General features: G+C 42.1%; 1 protein-coding gene across 1 annotated transcript; it reads left to right on the top strand.

The window, feature by feature from the left end:
• The first annotated feature begins 9521 nt into the window (after window positions 1-9521).
• LOC136448286 (QRFP-like peptide receptor) lies at window positions 9522-21491 on the top strand. Its single transcript, XM_066447697.1, has 5 exons — window positions 9522-9982; window positions 16860-16983; window positions 18729-18812; window positions 20566-20730; window positions 21069-21491. The coding sequence occupies exons 1-5, from the start codon at window positions 9522-9524 to the stop codon at window positions 21489-21491; spliced, it is 1257 nt and encodes a 418-aa protein (XP_066303794.1).
• The last annotated feature ends 1614 nt before the right edge of the window (window positions 21492-23105 follow it).

The raw sequence follows: 23105 nt of genomic DNA, 5'->3' as shown, positions 1-23105 counted from the left end.
GATCCAAGAGATAAACTCGTCGGCTTTTCTTGGAAGCCTTGGGAGTTGGGACTCTCAAAAGGTCTTCACCTTTCCGCCGCCCACGCCACGGTGTTATAAAATGGGAGGAAAACGTTCATCTTAATCCCTGATATCAACCTTTAACTACAGTCTAAACCTTTAAATCTTCTCAGATCTCACTGAATACTCTCTGAGAGAACCCTGGTCAGGGTATTTAGCTTCTTCACATTGGAAAGATCTGATATTACAATTGCCAATTAAGTGTTAATAGATGATGCTTCGTTTATTACTATTATGTACGCTTTAGACGGGTTTTAGGCAAAGTTGGTGGGCACAAAATAGCCAAGTTTTACCATAATTGAATGAACAACTAGAATGATCAGGATAAGATTGTTTTATTCTCAATCATGTCATATCATATCATATCATACATTATGTGCTAGTATCTGTTGGCATGTTTAATCAATGTTGCGCCCTTGGGAAAGGCACTTGACGTGAATTTCCTCACTTCACTCAAGTGAAAATGAGTACCTAGCTTCAGCTAGGGATGTCCCTCTGAGGTCCCGTGTTTGAGGAGAGCCACACCTCGAGCACGTAAAAGAACCCACCATACTTCTCGAAAATAGTAGGGGTCCTTCCCAGCTTGCAGCGTGAGTGGATCAAATAAATCTGTCCGGATATGCAGATCGTACTGTCCGGTGCAAAGCTGGTGTGTTCCGTCATGAGGCGATTACCGGGTGTGCAATACAAACAAACAAACAAATACATAAACAAAAAAACGAAGATTAGAAAATAAATAAAATGAGGGCATCTCTATGAGAAAGTGATTCTGGTGGCATTCCTGGTAATAAACCACCGACGTGCTTCGGACCGTTTGTCATGTTTTTCCGATGGTCGTTGTCAATGAATGACACTTTCTAATTTCCTCCTTTAATACGTTGCGTAACTGTGTCTGTGTCAACATAGATGATCATAGATCTCCACCAATGTACGCGAGGCGGAAAGCCGCCCACGCGATTAGCCGAAGCCTGGCGGGGTTGGTTAGTTTGTGATGGGTGACATTTCTCAAATAAATGCGGGGAAGTAAATAACCTATGTAGAATCCAGCCGTAAACGCTAGGCCCGCCCCAATCTACCAGATATGTGATGGCTGGATTCCAGGCTAGAAAAGTGACAGTCATTGCTACTCCTGACGACATTGAGCCGATTTTCTGCAAGACTGAGAATAAATCACGGTAGAGCTTCGGCTCTAAATTTGAGATATTGTACCTCATGCTTTTAAAGATGCTTTTTTTTCATTCTTGTAATTGATGTTGTGTATTCTCCAGGCAGAGGTGAGTGGGGAAGCTTGTGACGTTCTTATCATATGTCCCGTTTCCAGTCCGTTGGTGGGGAGTGCGGACGAAAAACGGGGCATAGTGTAAGTGATACGTTAAACTCGACATGTTGAAGTATTCATATATCATTTTGTATACCATTGTTTGTTGTTTGCATGTATAGTTGTAGAAGACCTTACGAAAGTCGCTGTACTTTTGTCGTGTCAATAAAGATTTCTATATGATAAGAAGATCACAAGCTTCCCCACCAACCTCTGCTTTGAGAGCAATGCTGTAAACTTCTCTACGTATACCACCCCTCACATCTGTTCCATGCATATCATATCGATACAAATTTGAGAGCTCTCAGCTGTTAGTTCACAATCTCTGTCAACAACATGTGGAAAGCTATAAATAACGACGTCGTCTTGACAATGAAACTTCACACGTTACAGGCAGAATAATGTGATTATAGGCATACTGCTAACAGCGGTCAAAACATGTTTAGTAGAAGAAAAATATTTTCCGTTCAGACATTCTATACGTTGCTCTTGCGGAGAAGAGGGACGAAAAGACAACCAAGGTAAAGTATTTTTTTCTTAAACTCGGAGTTTTAATAATCAGGCATGGCAGCGTCAAAAGATGTATCAGATTGAGTTTCTCAGAGTCTATCATGGACAACACATCGGCTTGTGAAGGCGTGTAATGAGGTTATTGTCCATACTAGTAGTACGTGAGGAAATTACCTATCGCCGCAAGGTAGCTTATAGCATCGCTGTCAGATGGTTACCCGGTCATAATGTGATCAAGAGTTAAAAGTGACATGAGAGTCGCGGTGCAAGGAATACAAATTAGACTAGATGAGCTAGGGGTATGAAGTAATAAGTGAAGGCGGCCAGTGCGGTGTTTACAAAGTGATAAATACTACAAAAGAAGTGTTCAAAAAAGGCTCTGCTGTCATCATGCAAATGAGTGTTCGTCAGTTAGAGTCGAAGTTAAAAGAAATTTATTATAATTTGGCAGATAGTCAACAGTCTGAATTATAGCTAATTCACACAGCCCATTCACTTGACGATATCTATGATTTTCAAAGGAAACGACTGGTCAAATTCACTGAGAACAGCAATAAAATCACAAATGTTAAATACGTACTGTATACGTCATTAAAATACATAGATGATAAGAATGCTAATAATCAATACGGAGGTATTCGACTTACTTGCTAAAGATAATCTAACACGTTATGTCCATTCTATCATATGTATATATCACCAACAACGCTGTTTTTCTAGTACTGCTGCTTGCTATCTGTGTACAGTTACAAGAACGGTCAGGCAGTTTGCATTATCAACAACAGCAACACAACGTTTCGGAATTGTTTTTCTTATTGCCGCTGTGGCTTGCTGGCAGTACATTATTGTTTTAATTAAGTACAGCCGATCCCAGCTTCCTAGAGGGCTTATGCCGACTTGAGTGTGTATGTATGTGAAAAACATGTTTTCACCGATAAAACCATATCAGGATTTAGCATATGTCCTCAGTAACCCCAGTAGCTTTCGCCTCAAATTATTATTCATTATTCCAACGTAACCTAATGTACGGAGCGAGAGAGTGAGATATGGCAAGAAAGGTTTCGAACGGGTACACGCGGTCCAACCCAGGATTTAAGTGCTTTCACTTAGCAGTCTTTGTGATTTGTACAAAACGTCACAGACCTCGAAAACTGACAGGAACTTTATCCTTAAACCGCAACCTTCACCTGACTGTCCTGTTAGAGAACACGAAGGAAAGATGGGCGGAAAAGTTTCCTTGTAATATTCTTCAACCTCAGGTCGAAGTTTCCTTAAGATCGCGTTCCTTGCAACGTTTCTCCTGATCATGTCGTAATCTTGTCAGTAAAACTTTTTTTCAACTTGGCAAGTTGATGTATCATCCTGCTGACGTGCTCGCATCAGGTTATCTACAGAACAAACGCAGCAATATTTGTTTGCCTTATAAGGCATGGGGCATGACGTCAGAGCCGTTGGAAGCCATGCTGTAGTTATGGACGTATTGCCATCATCCGATCATCTGTGGAAGACGGGTTTATATCGACTGTTAATCACCGTATTTCTCACCACAAAGTCCCAATAGAGGGCATTACGTTTAATCCATCGATATCATCTTTCCAAGACTGTTATCAGAATCCATGCACAATGTCTCTGAGTGTCAATGTCAATGTCGTTTTCTTCCCACTCCTGCCCCCCTCCCCCATTTTATCAGTTAAAATGCACAGCAGGCACAAGAAAGATGACATACACGATGTGAGTATAACAAAGCAACTCTTTATCTGCTCAAAGCCTAGTCTGAGATAAAGCATGATCCCTCCCTGTCACTGTTGATGCCAGCTGGTGCGGACATGAAAGAAGTTCAGTAGCTTTTGTGCGGCAAGGTCGTGAAAACACGATTATTAACTCTTGACGTCTGTAGTACCAATGTTGTGCCTTGTTTTTACCGAATGTTCTTTGAAACTATCGAAATTTAAAAATCCTCTCCAAAACATCTGCAACGCACACTGATTGCCTTAATAAGACGCTTTCGGAAACTTGCGACATGCAACGAAGAGTGCTGATGTAACATTAGCAAGTCACGCGCGTACTATTGAAGTTTTGAAGCGTGCTACGCTATTTGACAAACAGCTTATCTTTTTAACGTTTAAGCTATTCCCAAGTTTGTTGAAGTCTTACTTCACGATATTTTTCCTTGCGGTAAATTGTCTAAGAGTCCTTCCCTAATCACAAACTTTGGATTTACACACCTCAGTTATATACATGATTCCACACTTATCTATTTCCCCAAACACGTCCTGGTAGTTGCTGTTGAAAACTGGCTAGTACTTCTTTGGGTTGTCTGAATTCTGAACATACAATCCGTCTGATTGGGCAAGACTATACCTATTCAGTGCCTGAAAGCCTGTCAGGGTGATTTTGTCGTCATTTCACCCTGTTCCACACGAAAACGTTACCCTGGGGAGTGTTTTGGGGGACTGTAATGTCTCTTAAGTCAACCATTAGCATGAGAACATCTCACCTGTTTCAAACGAAATCACCCACATATCATTCCTGCTCGGCGCCGAACAAATTGAACGTTTTCAAACTAGATTGCTCGCTTGTTATTCAAACGCACAGTCGGACATCTTTCGTATGAACTGCGCTGCTTATGCTATATACTTCAACGTGGTTAACCTTTCGTACGACACCCGGACGTGCACGGTTCTGAATGCACATAATTGAACTCTTTCAAGCTAATTGTCTGAGACTATTCCGACAAGACACTCTCAAGAAAGACACCGGATTTGAAGTGGATAGTATGCTCCGGGCGATGAAGGACCGAAACACTTGGGCTGCCATCTCGACTCGTGACTGTAAGGTCTCGACATAACCAGCAAGGAAGCAAATAAGAAATTCCGACGAAAACAGAGGCTCTTCGATCGTGTTGCAAGGTCAAGAGTTCGGAAAGGTCCGAACACACTGACATACATTGGACATACGTTTAAATGTCCTATTTCGCAGGGCCTTCACCTTTTCTAGTCTCCTCAATGTTAATATAATTTGGCTTTATATAACGGCACCCCGACGGGACAAGAAAAGCTGCTATATAATGACGAGAAAATTATGTTGTTGGGGTGATTGTATGTGATTAAGCTCTGTGGAAATAGACGTTGTTTGTGCGATTGTGATGCGCTAAGTCAGACTGAGTAGCTTGTTCAGGCCAGTACATTACTTGTCAATCTGGGTCTTCGAATTCACCAGTATCTGAAATAATAAGATAATTTAGTCTTGTATAGCAGGCGCTCTCACGCTGTATATGTAATAACAGATTTTAAAGACAGTTAACGCCATCAAATTAGCCAAATTTTGTAAATATAGTGATTGCAAGTCATTCGCATTTTGTATGTAATCACGCCATGCCGAAGTACACGATATATTCGAGTGATTACTACCACTCGGGACATTTTGTAGTATGGGGGTCGACGGCCCCTCTTAACGGCCCAGCATATCAACACGGCTGTAATTGTGAAGACATCCGTGGCTCCATGGTCGAGCTGAACCCACCAAATTAGCCCTATTTAAACCCTATTCAAAATATAGCTGAATATAGCGCGAAAGTAGCTGAATAAAAAGAAGCCGATGGACAACGAACGCAACTTCCTCCTTAAGATCATTTTTTCTCAGCAAAGTTACCAGGCATTTGATGATTTGGGTCCTTATAGAAACCACCCGCACTTGCATGTAGGTGTCATTGACTGCCATGTCATGTTAAGAAAGGTCGGTAATACCAAAGGGTGACCTTGGAAACCGATACTTACGTTAAGTGGTAGATCTCACCCGTCCCTGTAATTTGGTACAATTTGTGAGCAATACATAAATCAAAATCACTTCCGCTCAACTAGCTTGAGTGAAGTATGAGAAACTTTGACAACAACAACAGTTCCGTAAGGCAAGACCTTTATGTCAGGTTCAATGACCTTGCCGTTGGTTGGGTTTATACTTATGTCATCTAACTACATGAAATCCACTCTATCTTTTGAACTACATGCCGTGTTTTTCTTATTTGATCTTCATAGCATCTACCAAATAAAAGAGAGCTTGTTCGGCAGTAGATATGGCGGCTTTAAGGTTAGATGTTTTAGCAGGAAAATGAAACGTCTCCGTTCTTAACATGCCGATCGTAGGCCGATGTTGTTTATCCTGAAAGTAGAGTAAATTGCATGGACTCTCCGAGCGAAGCTCATCTCCGCCCCGAAGATGGAGGGCAAGATCAGGTAATGGGATCGTGATGATGTTTGTCTGTCTGCGGTTAGCAGTTCACAAAGCTATGAAAACAAAGGAATGCCTTTTAAGAGCATCTCTAGACATGCTAGAGGTTTTGACTTTAACGGGGATCTCTAAATCTCCAAGGGTTGCCTGATGACACACTGATTTGTATATTCCAATCGACCAATGGCTAGGTAAATATCCTAATTCCCAGATGTAATCTTGCATTGATAATTGTGACTTTTGTCTGAGTTTCAAACATTCTGGACTACCATGACCTCTCGGGCCCTTTGTTTTCCAGCCCATGCATTGAAACTATCTTTTCTCGTTAAAAACAGGCAAACAATCCATCAGTTACAACCTTCTCTGTACCTGATCCCTGACCTGCCAGTATTTGGTTCATTGCGGTTGGCTGTTTTTTTTGTAAAAGGGAATACTGGAACATACACTTGAATTCCAGGAGAAAATTTGTGGTGGGCAGAAGTATCTATTCCACCCGAGTGGACTTGAAAAGAGTCCCGTTAACCGCATTGGTGCAGTGAGTTTAGCAAACTTTTACAACTTCCCCATTCCAACTACCAATCACGGCCCCTTGAGTAAGAAAAATCACTTTCTGAATACCTTCAGCTGGAAAAGGAATAAATTGTCCTAGCTTCCGCTGGTAAGCCTGTAATGCGTATTCCGATGACTGGTTGGGGACAAATGGGGTCATCAAGGCTTGTCTGTCTAAGATTGGCGAGCGTCCAAGCACTAAGTGCACGAAGTCGTGGTTTTGAAGTTATCAAGTTTTATTTGCAAGTTTTTGCCCGAGGGCAAATTGCAACATGAAACAGTTTAAAGAAAAAGTAATACACATAGTACAAGTTAACAATAGTGACAAGTGGAACAAGTGACTATTCTAAAAACTGCTACGGAAGAGTATTTCTGATAATGATTCGTTCTAGAACTTTCAAGGTACATACTCTTTAATCGACGGGGGCCAGTAACTTTTCGAAGTTAGTCGTCTGACCGACGAGCTTCCAACATTAATCTAACTAGCATGGAACTTTTGACCGAGTTTCTGGAATTCATGCATGACAGAATGTTCAGTAAATATGCATAGCCTGAGATTCATTTGAAGTAACCTGTGTATTGTCGGATTACATAACTTTGATTGACACAGTCTGATCCCCGCATATTAAATATTAGCAGATGGCCGTGTTCCTAGAATTCATGATTTTTGCTCAACCGGCTTCTTGACATCGCAGTATGTAATTTTAACAAGGAGCAATGTCAGGAAAAGGGCATTTGTATGTTAAAAGGTCTACGATTATACCACATATACAGTGTACCAATACACTACTGAATGATATTTACAAATAACCCTGGAAAATCAAGAGGTAACCCCTAATAACTTACTTTACGTCCCTTACTTTACGAATCTAAATTGCATGGAACTTTTAACCGAGTTTCTGGAATTCATGCATGACAGAATGTTCAGTAAACACGCATAGCCTGAGATTCATTTGAAGTAACCTGTGTATTGTCAGGACCCCTAGCTTTGATTGACACAATCTAATCCCCGCATATTAAATGTAAGTGGATGACCGGGTTCCTAGAATTCATCATTTGTGCTCAACAAGCAAGCAATGTCGGGAAAAGGGTATTTGTATGTTAAAAGGTCTTCTACGATTACACCACATATGCAGTGTACAAATACGAATATACGAATGATCTTTACGTAACACACTGTAAGAGATAACCCCTAATAACTCACTTTACGTCCCTGGCTATGAGATTTAGATCAGGCTTTGCAGCAGCTCTTTGAGCGCGCGCCGCCGATAAATCTAATAACTGATACAGTTGGAACTTTGGTGGTTCCTCCTCAGTATCATCACAGCGCATCGCCAGCCTGCCTGTTGAAACACGGTAACATGTGCATCTACTTCTCCTGTGATAAGAATACGAAATGGCTCGCGGCAGTCCTTTGATTGAAAATATATTAGATTGCAATGAATATTCTTATTTATGGCACTCCGAGAATACATATTATAAACCTGAACATGTCGGAAAAGTGCTGATAAGGAGACGAACAGATATGTATATCCAATCATTTTTTCATACCTTGGTAACCGACAGCGGTAAGTTAATATTTTATGCAAAATGTAAAACCATGTACAATATAGGAAGAAATTTTGATCTTGCAGATTTTGATCTACGTTCAGCCATTAGCAAAATCAGAGTCAGTGCTCATCCTCTGGAAATAGAAAGAGGCCGGTATGAAAAATTACCTACATACGAAAGAATTTGTAAGTATTGCAGTACAAATACACTGTATTTCAAACTGTTCATTTCACGAAATGAGTTGTCCATTCAGACCACTAAAATTTATTCGAAGTTCTCTAAGCTTACAGACAAAGAAAAGACTATTCTTCTTTTAACTACCAAAAATCCACAAATCACAGAAAATGTGGGACAGTACGTCTTTCATTGCATACAAAAGAGAAGTCAAACCCTTCACTCTAGATATAGACAATTACGTTTTTATAATCTAGTTTAGCCGCTTTGATACCTATTTTGTACTCTGTTCTTTTATCTATGTTATTTGCAATTAGCCTTCGGGCAGGAATTTGCAATAACCTTATTATTGTTGCTCATGCATATATGCAACATTTACTAACAAGGACAAGGACTGCTTGAAGCCTATTTGTGTTTCTTCAGACATTTCTCATGCGATCTGCGACAGCTTTAAACAATGCATGCAGTTAGATATGCGAAGGTTAGACGTGTCAGGTCGTTTGGTGTAATATAACCAGCTGCTTCCACGCCGCATGCCTGCGAAGCTGGTGTGTTACGCCGAAGGGCGGTTATACCGGCTATATAGATACAGATACAGATCTAGACATTGTTGACATTAATGAATTACATATTATGTCTGGATTCCCCGTAGGGTATAAAAATAGCGGTTTCAGACGACAGGGTAATTATCAAACAAGACCCAACCGCGGCTAGGGGTTTGACTGGGTGAAGATCCTACGTTGCCAAAGTGGCAACAACAGCACAACTTTCAGTACCACGGCTTGATCGTCCAACCTTACGGGTACCGGTCAAAAACAAAGACAACCTGGCAATATCAGCCATACAAAACTTAAGATACCGCACACTTTGAACTCGTCGCAGAGTAAAACACGTGATCAATTGCGAATAGACGTCCTGGTAGGCTGACACTTACCTTGCGTTGTGGCGTCTGATTGGACGGTTTGTTGCTACATACTCCAGCGCATCTGTGTATAAAAGGGACCTCTGTTTCCCGTAATCGCCGTGATGCCTCAGACTACAGGACCGGGCCTGTCTTAGAAAGACATCGGGACTGGTAAAACTTACTTGCTGAGACATGTACTGCAGTTAGGCCTGACAAAAATTCGACATGATGACGACAGTTCATGTTACTGCCTTTCCCACGACCGCCTACCCTCCTAACCATAACGCCTCTTCCATGAACTTGAGCAGGGACGAACTAACCATGAACGGCACAGACTTCATGGACGATGAGGGCTTCTGTGGTGCCGCATGTATCCTGACCATGTACGAAATCTCCCTGCCGGTGATCATCTCGGGAGCTCTCACGTTCGTACTCGGGATCATCGGGAACTCCCTGGTCATCTTCTCGGTCTGCCGAAACAGGTGCCTCCGTACAGGCATCAACTTCTACCTGGTGAGCCTGGCCACGGCAGACCTGCTGACGGCGGCGGTGTTCGTCCCCGTGGAGACCGTGGAGTTCTTCCTGTCCGACTGGCAGCTCGGCTGGTTCACCTGTAAGGTGGTGGCGTTCGTCCACCTCCTGACCAGGACCTGCTCGGCCCTGACCCTCACCGCCATCGCCGTGGAGAGGTAAGTGTAGAACTCGCTCCTTACGACGAGAATATGTTCTAAGTGTCGTAATGTACTTTATCTATTTGTTTTTTTGTTTGTTTGTTTGTTTTGGATGGTAAGTGTAGAACTCGTTCCTTATGACTAGCGTATGTTGTTTTTGGACAGGATGACTCAAGAGTTCATGATTTTCTTGATATTTTATACGTGGACAGACCTCGCTGTTTGTGTTTTCTTCATTGTTCCTTTTACTGAATGGATATTGCATCTCATTACCTTTACAACGCTTGCCACATTCATTAAGTCATAGTTTATATGGAGCGTTTCTCATAATTACTATTGGATCTCCCTGTCTGTGTCTTACTCTTTTTTCTACGGTTGGAAAGGTACACATTTAAAGTCTGCACGCAATGTCCTAAAATGCCAATACTACTACCTAATTAATGAATCCAACGCCACAGGAGACCCCACTTCAATTATGCCTACCTAATAGCCTGCTGTCACAATCCGCGAACAATTACAAACGTTTGTCTTCTAGTGCACAGAAGAATGAATAATTTAGGACACATTTTCGACCGAAAGTACCTTGAAATCTTCCACTATTCGACCGCCGAAACAAGGTCTGGCATGTAACAACCCCCCTGAATTCTCTTCATAGAGCTTGAGAAATATGTACGTATGCCGGGCATAACCCGCGGTTTACTGCCGTCAAGCCGTTAGGCAGATTAGACGCCACAATGTTAAGCTGTGCAATAGATTTTCCAAGAGGCGATATAACGTATTCTCAAACTCTTTTCTTTATAAAACATTCATTGGTTCTCTATTACCAATAATGCTCTATAAGTAATAAATGTCATTGCAAACGACATTGCAGTGTCACAAAACGGGCGTGCAGGAGCATTGAGCGTTTATGTTATCCTCTTTTCAGATAGACAAAGTACGTCTGATATTAAATCGAGAAGCAATAGGACGTCGGGGAGCGGTCTGCAATGCTATCAGTTCTGCTTTTGCGCCCCGTACCCTTTCTGGGAAATACCCGCGGTGCAATAAAACGTGTGGGCGTCGGGAGATGTAGCAAATATTTCCGTACCAGCTATGGTTAAGGAAATTAAAAACCTACATCCAAGCTTTATTCTAGACATATTGAATGCGTTTCCGGGTATCAAATACTCTATAAATTAGTTCCTCACTGAGCTTAGTGCCATGCATCAGACTGTGTGATTGTCATTGACTGCAAACGCCGCTAGGAACAAAAGCGATATATATTGATAACATAGCTTTCACATGGCTGTTTCAAGCTTCAGTACATCTGGATGATGGATTTCGAGCACGAGTTAAGTTCCTGTGAAAATATCTGTGTCCTATAGCACGTCAAATGATCTGTGCTTCGCGCAAACCACAAGTTCAAATGCAGGAAAAGTTCATCATGTACGACCCATGCCCTTTCTTTAACTTGAACTTTGGGTACAAAATACGTCAATGAAAAGGAACAATGTCAAGTACATCTTGTGTGTTTGCGATGCCCTTACTGTATACACGTGCACCGACTGGTTCAAGCACGCGGCACGTGGATTATGCCACACAGTACTGCATATGTATTAAGCTCCTGTCACACTTGTGCGTATATACAAGCCCGCATGAGTTGCGTATTAACATGTTTTGGGTTTAGATAAGGTTTGCAGCCGAAGAAGTAATGTTTTGGTTCGATAACTGGGCTGCACAAGGATGGGTCAAAGTAGAAAACAACTTCTTTCCCGCAAACTGTACTTGAACAAACAAAAATGTTAATGCGCAACTCATACGCACTTGAACATACGTATGAGGGGGCCCTTATATACATTGACGTCGCGTGTGTTCTCAGTGCCCTTACTGTTCGTAGACAGGCCGCGACCCGGTCGGTTCAGACACGCGGCATAGACATGTGGATATCTTACCTAAAGTCTCAAAATAGATCTCTGCCAGACCAGCGCTTCCTGTCTGGTATCGAATGACTGATAATGGCACATGAAATACAGGTCCGATATGAGCATATCTATGATTATAGTTTGTACCGTGAAATTACCTGTGCTGAAAGCTCGGATCGGTGCAGACTGGAGTCTAAAGAGGGGTTCAAAATGACACAAGGGGGCACTCGTGCTGGGAAACAAGGATAACCGCCAGACGACCATACGTGATTGAAATACTTTGAATCATATGACATTGAAATGTTCTAAATGTGTGACTTGGAAACGTATCAGAAATAAGTTGTGTAAATTACGACATCAAGTGTTGGTCAGTACTAGTTGGAGAAATAGCTAATTATTTAGCTGTAGAAAAACTGACAAAATAATGACCATGCATGAAGGTCAAGCAAGTTTTGTATGCACTCTGACATTCACCTCAGTTCATTCCCAGCGGTTGTTCAACCTTAACCAAGTATTTTCGTCCAGAAAAAGAGCCGATAATGAAAGGCTGCAAACGGAGGAGGCTTTTCTTTAAGTATATCGACCGGGAGTCGAGAATCAATGTAAGTCTACACTCCGCGTCAAGGGTAATTTTCTTCACTTTATTGCATCCTAACTTCCCATTGATTTCCTAAAAGACTTGGGAGCGAGTCGGTTTCAATTCAGACCAGCCTACCTCTGATTGAATGTTACGAGAGAGGATTATTTGAGACATTCTTCTTGGCTTTTCAACCAGCCAAATGCTGTTATTGAGGACTACCTTGTGAGTTCTGATCTGATAGTGTTTTGCTGGCATCACACACTGAGGCATACCCCTACTCTTATCATGAAGTGTGGCGAGTTCTGTTACATGATTACGGCTCGGCTCTCTTTATTCAACGGCTGGTGGCTTAAAAAAAGCAGCTATTCCATCTTTACGCCTCCAGGGGCCAACCCCTGCCCCATTCCTTTTTATCTTAGATGTCATCTCTAGAGATCTCATGTGTTTAACTAATTGTGAACCAATGTCTTCTGGCACGTTTGCCATCTTCTTCAAAGCACTTTCATGTAGATGTTCCCTTTTCCCTTCTCATGGCTTTGATCTCAATCAAATGTAAATGTATTGAGTTAAATCCATACATTAAATGTAATATGGTAACGTGTTCTCAACATTCAGTTGTACATCCCTAAAGTCATTCCATCCTCTTGGCAACCGTACTGAAGTTACATTGCAATGACGACTTCTAGCCGTATATGGTCTTCACAACCAAACATAGCCGGCCATTGATAATACAGAACTTCAAAGTAGCCATCTGTGTGAACTCGTATGTACGAGGGAAAATTAATGACGATATTGGGCGTGTCTTTTATATCGAAATGGAGGATAGAAGCAATAACTTCAAGTGGTGGAGGGCTGCTAACGTCACAGCTTGAGACGAACAATCCCCGATGAAAGAAGAGGGTTGGCTGAGTCCACGGTCGGCTGATAGAGCACTTAATGGTGAAGATTTCTAGCATTACCAGGTTTACCCCCTGAAGGCTGGATGGATATCCATAAATGGCTGGCATAACAAGTCTGCGTGTGTTATAGATTGTTATTTTTCGCGTCATTAAAGGTATACAGCTGCATGAAAAAATGACCCCCTTCGCATTTTGGCAAAATGAGGAATGTTACAACTGCGGAATAACATTCAATCGTATAACTTGATATAAGTGATGAACAGATTTACAGTTTATTACAATGTAATACCACAGCAAAAGTCGAGATTTATTCTATAGACCATCCAAAATTGGATCTTTCACGCATAAAGCAGGTTGCAAAATTATTCAACCCCACGAGGGTTTGTCATTAGTACTTCGTGCAGCCCCCCTAAGCTGGTATGGCCTGCCTCAGACAGGAACGATCGTCTGTCACAAGCTTCTGGCAGTGCTATTTGGGAATATTAACCCATTTCTCGTGAGCAATGGTTTCCAGCTCAGCGATTTTCTGAGGTCTATTGCCGCAACAGCTTTCTTCAGATTCCCGGCTCTTTCTCTGATCAAACCTTTGTGATTGGGGTCATTGTACATGTCTTGCTGGAATATACAATGACACCCCAGATTCAACTACTTAACGGACTTGGTGACATTCCTGGATTGATTGTCATCATCATCATCATCATCATCATCATCATCATCATCATCATCATCATCATCATCATCATCATCATCATCATCATCATCATCATCATCAGCATCATCATCATCATCATCATCATCATCATCATCATCAGACCTGTCATCATTATCATCATAGTTCATTGACGTTCTTCGAAATTCGTTCCTAAACCTTACTTGCGTTCTGATGGTTATTCCCTTGTATACACGGTGACCTCTTCAACTATGAACATTTTTGCAGACATATCAGTGTGCTACCTAATGTAACGATGTAATTGGAACCTGTTTTGTGCAGTAGAGACGTCTATATTTCCTGTCTGCATGTTGGAATGACCTTATCATGACTGTCGTGTTCTTTCTCGAGCTTGAGATTAATGAAAGGTCTGAGCACGGTGCAGGTCATGGAACTTGACATATTAATTTTCTACGAAGGACAAATTAGTTTCTGGGCCGTAATTGATAAAATAGAAGGCATCACAAAGGAACAAAAAGTGTATGAAACTTTCAACGATGTTTTTTCGATATAGAAATGACCTTTACAAGGACATGTTCCATAAACGAAGAGCCGGTAGAAAGCTTTCTCTTTAATGGAAACATCCACACGAGAGCCCAGACTTGGTGATATGGTAGTATTGCTTAAACTGCGACACCAGAGATTTTATCGCAGACTAAAAAGTCTCCAGCGAGCAGAAATTGACGTTGTGAGGAAAATTTGTCGCGGCACCATCCCCCTACAGGGTTCTTGTACATTAGGGTGTGTATAGGTTAAATTGCACCGAGTTTCTGCACGAGTTGGTTGAATGGAGCGCGGCTTTGTTGTTGAAAGCCCGGGTGGACCGATGTCTTTAATGTGTTTGCCACTCACGGAAAACGCGCTACACAAGGTAGAAATATATTGATCACGAGTGCTTTAACTTCGCCTAGGGAATGTTTCAGACGAAGAGAGTTGCTCTCCGCACTTTGTGCGTGTTTTTTTTCCTGCCCACTAGACACGTAACGTTGCATCACTGTAGCGCATTTCACTCAAGAAGCGGGTATTATAATCCATCAGAGACTAAATCGCTATGCTTGTATCCAGTTCGTTTTGTCAAAGTCTCAACGCAGGGTGAACATTATAGCGATCGAGTTCTTGAATTCCCCGAGGACCCTTCCAACAATGCCAGAGTTTAATGTTTCTTACAAAGGTACCAAGATCTCTGTGTCCACAGACGCGACAGTCTTCAAACGTTTTGTGTATCTTCCTGAATGTGTGATAGTCCTGCTACCGTTAGCGAGAAATTGTGACAGAAGTTGGCCCTGTAGGTAACTGTTACATATAAGCGGGTCTGTATGGGGGTGCATGGATTTAGAAAATGATTATTGTCGAAAAGACAGCTGAGATAATTTGGCCAAAAGTCGGGTGCCTTTGTATCATTAAAATATAATCTATCAGAAAATAATACCCGCTTCTGGAGTGGAATGCTCCTTTAAGTGGTTCGATTTGGCGTTCAAGCGGCGTTTATCATTTAGAACTTGGTTTGATTTTATCTGTGCCAAGAAATATGTCCTTTCATTATAGATTATGTATTGTGAGATTGCTGTGTGATTTACCAAAATGTAGTAGATCGTAATCCTGGTTTAGACGTTTTTATGATGCAAATTGAAAAGGCCACAGGTAAATCATTTGCGTGTCTCGTTTCAAAGCGAGGTTCTGGCAGGATGTGTCCTACACTCGTGACTTGCCATAACAAAAGATAAAGGTTTTTATCGTGTTCTAGCCCCTGGCACGTTTCCTGTTGCCCACTTTGATTTCCGAGTATTCTGCGTCAGAACATCCCATAATATTCATCACCCTGTCATGTCGGTAAATACCCGCATGTGTACATTTAAAAAGACTTGGGCTTAAAAGGAATTGGTCGGGAGCTCTTCTTGATATGATTTTCCCTCAGGCGATGTTCTTAGTACTTACTAGTATTATTTTACCAAAGAAGGCTTATGCTTACATGTAACAATTCCTATCTTTGAAAGAAAGACATGAAAGTCGCTACCCTTTCGTTACATAAGCCCAGGAGTTTAAAGAAATAAACGTCCCCAGAAAAGTCAAATTTCATCATATATTGTCCTGGCAAGACCATAAATGGTTAGCCTAATTTATATATGATACAATATTATATCAGATGTTACGACGAAAATCCAATTATCGAGATTGATATCACTTGTGTAACTGAACTTTCAGCCGTGGCAGCATCCAATTCATCAAATAAATAGATAAAACGTTAATAGTCTGGCGTTCCCAATTTGTCACACATCACTTTATTGTCCACACTTTTGTCTGAACGCAAAGACAGATTTCTTTTCATTTAATTTTTTAACGTTTTTGAACTAACGTTTCAAACTACATCTAACTGTTTGTTACACTGTTTGTGATGAAGTAAGCAGTCTGTCTGAAGAATTAAATCGTGTCTGAAAGTCTTTAGATTGAACGGTTTCTTCATCTTGCATGTTATTGAGCAGCATGATGTGCTAGTGTTGGTCAAAATCATATGATTTTTGTATTTAACATATAACAATGTGTCATTCTTGTTGAGCTGATATATGCGATTTGAATGAATGTATGGACAAATGAGCAGTAATATACAGAAGCGTTGTTGACGCAGTAAAAAACTACAGTGACTTTCGTACAGTCAACTAGCTACAAACTACAAAATAGAAATGTAAAATAACCCTTAGAATTCTCTACTAGCTAATTTGAGTACATCCGTAATGCCATGTTACAATCAGGTAGAGCAATGTGTTAGGTATGTACCTATTTTTTAATCTTGCCTACGATTGGTCCACAGACGACACGTGATCACCCAGCCCCTGAAGGCCAAGTCCTCTGCCACGACCAGCCGAACCCGCCGCCTCATCTCAGCCGTGTGGGTGGCGTCATTGCTCCTCAGCGTCCCAAAACTCGTCGGACAGGTATGTTCAGAGCACCATATTTCCACAACTAACATTATATCTGCACAAGTATCTGCACCTGCACTGTTACCTATATCTGCACCCGTACCTGCACCTATATCTGTACCTGCACCTACATCTGCACCTGCAACTGTATCTGCACCTGTACCTGCACGTGCACCTATATCTGCACCTGTACCTGCACGTGCACCTGTATCTGCACGTGCACCTGTATCTGCACCTGTATCTGCACCTGTACCTACACCTGTATCTGCAACTGTATCTGCACCTGTACCTGTACCTGCACGTGCACCTGTATCTGCACCTGTACCTGCACCTGTACCTACACCTGTATCTGCAACTGTATCTGCACCTGTACCTGTACCTGCACCTACATCTGCACCTACACCTGTATCTGCACCTGTACCTGTACCTGCACCTGTACCTACACCTGTATCTGCACCTGTACCTACACCTGTACCTACACCTGTATCTGCACCTGTATCTACACCTGTACCTACACCTGTAGCTGCACCTGAATCTGCACCTGTACCTGTACCTACACCTGTACCTACACCTGTATCTGCACCTGTACCTACACCTGTACCTACACCTGCACCTGTACCTGTACCTACACCTGTACCTACACCTGTAGCTGCACCTGCACCTGTACCTACACCTGTATCTGCACCTGTACCTACACCTGTATCTGCACCTGTACCTGTACCTACACCTGTATTTGCACCTGTGCCTGCACCTGTAATGTTCATCCTTCATTCGCCTTAAAGTAACACTCCAGCTTCATAAGCAGACGACTTTGGCTTTTTATCCTTAATACATCTCAAAACATGATGTAAAAAAAAAAACCTGACAAACAAGCGTCTAACTAGTAAGTCACGACTACAAGATTGCCATCAGTGCCCTTCCCTCTTAGAGGTATCTAGCCTAATCGTGACAGCAGGGCAAGGTATGCATAAAGCTGCATGGAAAATCAAGCTTAATGCATTTATTTCATGAAGGAACGAAAGGGTTTTCAAAAGGATGCGGGAAAAACACTTAAGATCAGTAAGCTTTGCGTCTTCTTTGCACTCCACTGTGTACCATTAGTGATAATGTCAAAGGTTTCACCACGCCATTGGGGTTTTCGTCAGACGTACTGTTTTGACAACACATGCCATAGGTCTGACGAAAAGCCCCCCAAAGTGCTGGCAACACCTTTGACATTAGAAATCGAGATTTCCAGTCGAGTAGAAGATGTAGAGAAGACACGCTTTTAAGCCAGCTGAACCAGACGGACTGTCAACAAAGGCGTGGTTCGAGCAGGGGCTTTCCTTGGTGCTGAAAAGCATCCACAGCAATATTCTGTAACAACACCCGCAAGAAAGAGGTGTCGGTCTTGTTAAGGATGCATTGATCCTTGGCAGCACTTCAAAGACTTTATGCTGTGAGGTTTCTTATAAGTAAATACTGTACATGAATAGATAAAGCGCTCTTGGTGGTGGTTGAGGAGAGGAAATGTCGAAGCTTCGAAGAAAGATCCTAACTATTTCAAAGAATTGGCCTGATGCCAACTACTACCACAATTGGCTTTGACATGCCCGCTACCACCACAATTGTTTTTGAAATTGACCCTTACTGGTTAAGTATAAGAAGCATTTCCAGTCATCCGACGGCATACTAATTTTACTCCCTGCTATGTCCTCAAATTGAGCTTTCGGAACAACGTATATGTATGTGTCTAAAACCTGTCGTCTTGCCTTCTTCAGAGGCTGATTGCCCACGAGGTGCCGTTTGATGTGGAGGTGGTGTACCACTGTCAGATGTCCTGGGACTCAACAGCATTCCAACAGGTAGGGACATTTTTTGCATTTGCATATGAATAGGCCACAGTGTAGTGCTTAAGCCGGCGTCACAATTCATGCGAGCATCGGCCGATTTTGTAGATCGCCGGAAGCTCGCCGAATTTCAAATTCGCCCGAGCGTCGACCGTATTTTTGACTGAAAACCTGCCCCGTCACAAATTGAACAGAGCTCGGGCGACGTCCGTCGAACGCTAATAATCATAAATCCCACATAAGACGGTACCATCTCTTGGACACGGACGAAGTCAGGATCAAATGGCCTGGTAACAATCTCAAATTTGGACCAACTTTACTTTCTGAGTTGTGGCAAATCTGTAGGGCACAAGTGAAGTAGGTGGGCACACTGAAAATAATCACATAAAGAGGAATTTTGTTATAGACCAATCAAAATACAAGTGCAGGAGCCACAAAGTCAACAGATCAGTCGTTTAACCCCGATCCAAAAATTTTCACCAAATAGAAATCGACCGAAGCTCGGGCGAACGCCGTCCGAGCTTCGACCGACCGTTGACAAGCCTATCGACGCCCTGCCGACGCCTGGGCGTGCCTCGGCAGACAAACATAGATCTATAATGACTCAGTGGACTTTCAACTAGTCATTTTGTGGAGAAAAAACTCAGGAAGTGAAGTCAAACCTCAAAAGTCAAGCCCCAGTTCATTAATATACAAATTGAAACAAGAAGCATTGTCTTCGGTGTCAACATTTTATTTATATTTTTTTTTTGAATGAAAATTTAACTTTGCATTGAATTGTCTTTCATTAGAAAAGTTTGGCAGCATTCTTCGACAAGTTGAAATTAGTATTAGTTAATATTACAGTATCATTTATCATCTTATGTTATAAACCAAACTGTCGTTTCCTTTTATCTATAAACAAGAAGGAGTTCGGCCGAGGCCCGTCCAAGTTCCCATCAACACCTGCACAACGCTCGCCCGAAGCACGCTTTTCTTTTCATGAGTCGGCCGGAACACTGACGACGGTCGTCCGATTATTGTTCAAGGCCCGTGCGAGGCTCGCACGAGGCCGAAGAGTTCGGGCGACCTCCGACCGATCAAAAATCGGGTCTAAAATCCTCGGATGCCCGCCCGAATATTGGCCGAGCGCTGGGCGTTGCTCGGGCGAGCTACGGGCAAACTGTTGACGAGCTGTGCGAGTTCAAAAATCGTCGCCGAGGCCTCGCTGAATTTAAGCGCAGCTTCCAGTGACACGCGAACGTCGGCCGAGCTCCGAAAATTCGCCCGAAGCCCGTAGAATCGGCAGGACGTCGGTCGTACTTCGCCCGAAAATCGCCATTTGGAGCTCGCCGACAAGTCGGCCGAGCTAATTTCTTGATTTGTGACGGGGGCTTTAGCAACGCTGCCTCTGATCAGCAAACTATAATTAGACAGAAATCACCACACATACGTATCATCCTCGGCTTCCAATCAATAACTAAAAAATGTAAATAGGAGTTCTGTCTAACTCGATTAAACTTTGCTGAACTTGCGAACTCATCAAAAGAATAGCATGGAATTCTTAAAAAGATGCAGCAGAAAGTGTGCTTGTACGTGACTTTCAACACTGAAATAGTTAACGGTACCCCTGGTGAATATATTTTTTGTGCCAGCGAATTTATATGTTGTGCCTAAGTGCTGGTCATGCTAACACACAGGATAGGGCACATACCGGCTGCTTATGCATACAAACCATGCTCTTGAATGTACCTGGAAGTATCGTAATTACCGATATGTCTCTCTCAAGGTCTATGCCGTCTACCTGATGGTCGTGTTGTTTGTGACCCCGGTGCTGGGCATGTTGGTCTCTCACATCCGGGCTATCTATAAACTGCGGGGCGACAGCAAGGCGAATAGTGACTTCCTGAACGGGACTGGGGGAAAGGGAGGGAAGAGAGCTTCAAAGGCCCAGGTAAAATATGGCGTATGCTAATTTGACATGAAATATACGGATGTCTATCTTCTAGTACTAAGTGACCCCAGCACGTGGAGATTACGCCGCCTGCCGAAAGACATTCGCACTGCAATCCCTTCAACTTATATCACTACTTTATCAATCTTTCTTACATTTGGCATTAAATGCATGGTGATCTGTTGGAGTGTTATCATAGAATTATCGTTTCCGTCAATATTGCAATCATTAACTTATGAACAACACCAATGTGACATGATTATATTTAAGTAACCAACGAACTGATCAATCGAACTTTCCGAGTACAGGACCTCACCAATTCTGTCCGTGCCCTGCAGGTTACCAGAATCCTGGTGGCAGTGGTGGTCCTGTACGCCATCTTCTGGGGGCCGGTCCTGACCTTGAACCTGACCATGAAGTTCGATCTGGTGAGCCCGTACACCCAGGCAGTGTACGCCATGCGCCTGGCCTTCACCCAGCTGTCCCTGCTGCACAGCTGCGTCAACCCCATCGCGTACGCCTTCGTCTCGCGCAACTTCCGGTTGGGCCTGGCACGCGCGCTCCGCTCCCTGACGCACCACGGCAGACAGGAGGACAGCGCGTCTGGCGGCGGGAGTCATTCCGGACACCACCCCCCTCCTTCACACGGCTACTTCAGACAGGTCCCCACCGTCCCGGACAACACCTACAACATGTGGCTGTGGCAAATTTCACGGCAGCTTCAGGAGCGCGGCCCGGCGAGCGAAGTCACGACGGTGTGAGTTTGTTAAATCTCGTGACAGAGAGCTCAGTCGTGATCCTTAGCTGGTCTATTGGAATGAACTGGAAGTGTCAAACACTAACCAACGTTTCTTGTAAGATAGAGGATTGGAGGTGAAAACCCTTCGAGTATACGAGACAATCACGATGTTGAATTATTTTTTGATATTGGCATACAACACTGAAACCGTGTTGGCAACCTTAACCAGGAGACTAAACGATGATAAGATATTGATTAATTGAATAGATTCATTTGTTTAAGACAATTCTATTGATAGGTTGGTTGATTGATTGATTGATTGGTTGATTGATTGATTGATTGAAAATATGATTTATTAATATTTGATGTCTTGCTACAAGTTGGTGAGGTTTAGCATTGATCTGTGGAAGACGAGCAATACTGTTGAAGGTCATGATACATGTTTTATTCTTGATATGGTAATCATATCGGTAAATGATATTAGTTAATCGATTGGTTCATTGCTTGCATGCTTGGTTGCTTGCTTGCTTGATTGATTGATTGGTGGATTGATTGATTGATTTATTGATTGCAATAAAATTTGAGTTAGCTTGCTAAGACTAAGTTGTATGTGTAAATGATACATTGAGTTCAATATGGTTACAACTATGGTTATAGCTACGTATGGTTGCTTGAACTGAATGTCCAGAAGGAATTAAGTCATTTGTTTGCGCCTACCAATGGAAGGCTATCAATATCAACGATAAGGACAATGTTTAATTGTTTAATGATCCATGTTTATAACTTATAATTACAAATGCATAACGATGATCCGTTGATTGATTGAAATGAATGTCTAGTTGTAAAATTGCTGAGCGTGTTACGTTCATCTGTAGAAGGTCGGCGATCTAATATGTGGTGACAAACTTGGCGTTAAGTCATTAATGACCTCAGAAATTACAAATGTTAGTAACTTAAACACAAATATCGTAAATCGACTAATTGATTGTTATTTTGTTTGTTTGTTTGTTTGTTTGTTGGATGTTAAGTGAAATCAATGTCTAGCTGTAAAATCGTCGTTTAACTGTTTAACGTTTGCCTACAGTATGTCAATAATATTGTGTGGTTACAAAGATTTATCGTTAACTATCCGTAGACTTTGATATGTTAGTACGTTGACGTATCTTTGTATATGTATCATTTTTCAAAGTAATTAATCTAGATTACTCTTCTATACTTTTTGAGGCACCACTTCTTTACACTTAATCAGACAAAACTCGACATCTAATCAGAAAAAACACTACAAACTTATATTCAGGAGTATACATGTGACTGCTTCAAATATATCAATGTGAAATACAAATGATTCTCTGTTTACAAAAAAAGGCAGATGCATACGTTATCCACTTTTAAAACCATAGACAATATAGAACCTTATATATACAATGTACAAGTTCTGCAGATTGAAACACGTGCAGGCACGTGAACAAAGTTTATATATATTTCTACTCAGAGTTGCTGTGTCTATTAATGTCTGAATCTTGACACGCATTTATAACTCAGAAGTTCGGTCCTGTCTAGACATGCATTGTTTGACATATTCTTGCTTGTGATGTTTTACAAAGTTCTGTATGTAAGATGTGTGTTAGTCGGAGTA

The sequence above is a fragment of the Branchiostoma lanceolatum genome, chromosome 1 (assembly GCF_035083965.1).
Source record: "Branchiostoma lanceolatum isolate klBraLanc5 chromosome 1, klBraLanc5.hap2, whole genome shotgun sequence".
NCBI lineage: Eukaryota > Metazoa > Chordata > Leptocardii > Amphioxiformes > Branchiostomatidae > Branchiostoma > Branchiostoma lanceolatum.
This window is presented reverse-complemented; position numbering and strand designations above follow the sequence as displayed.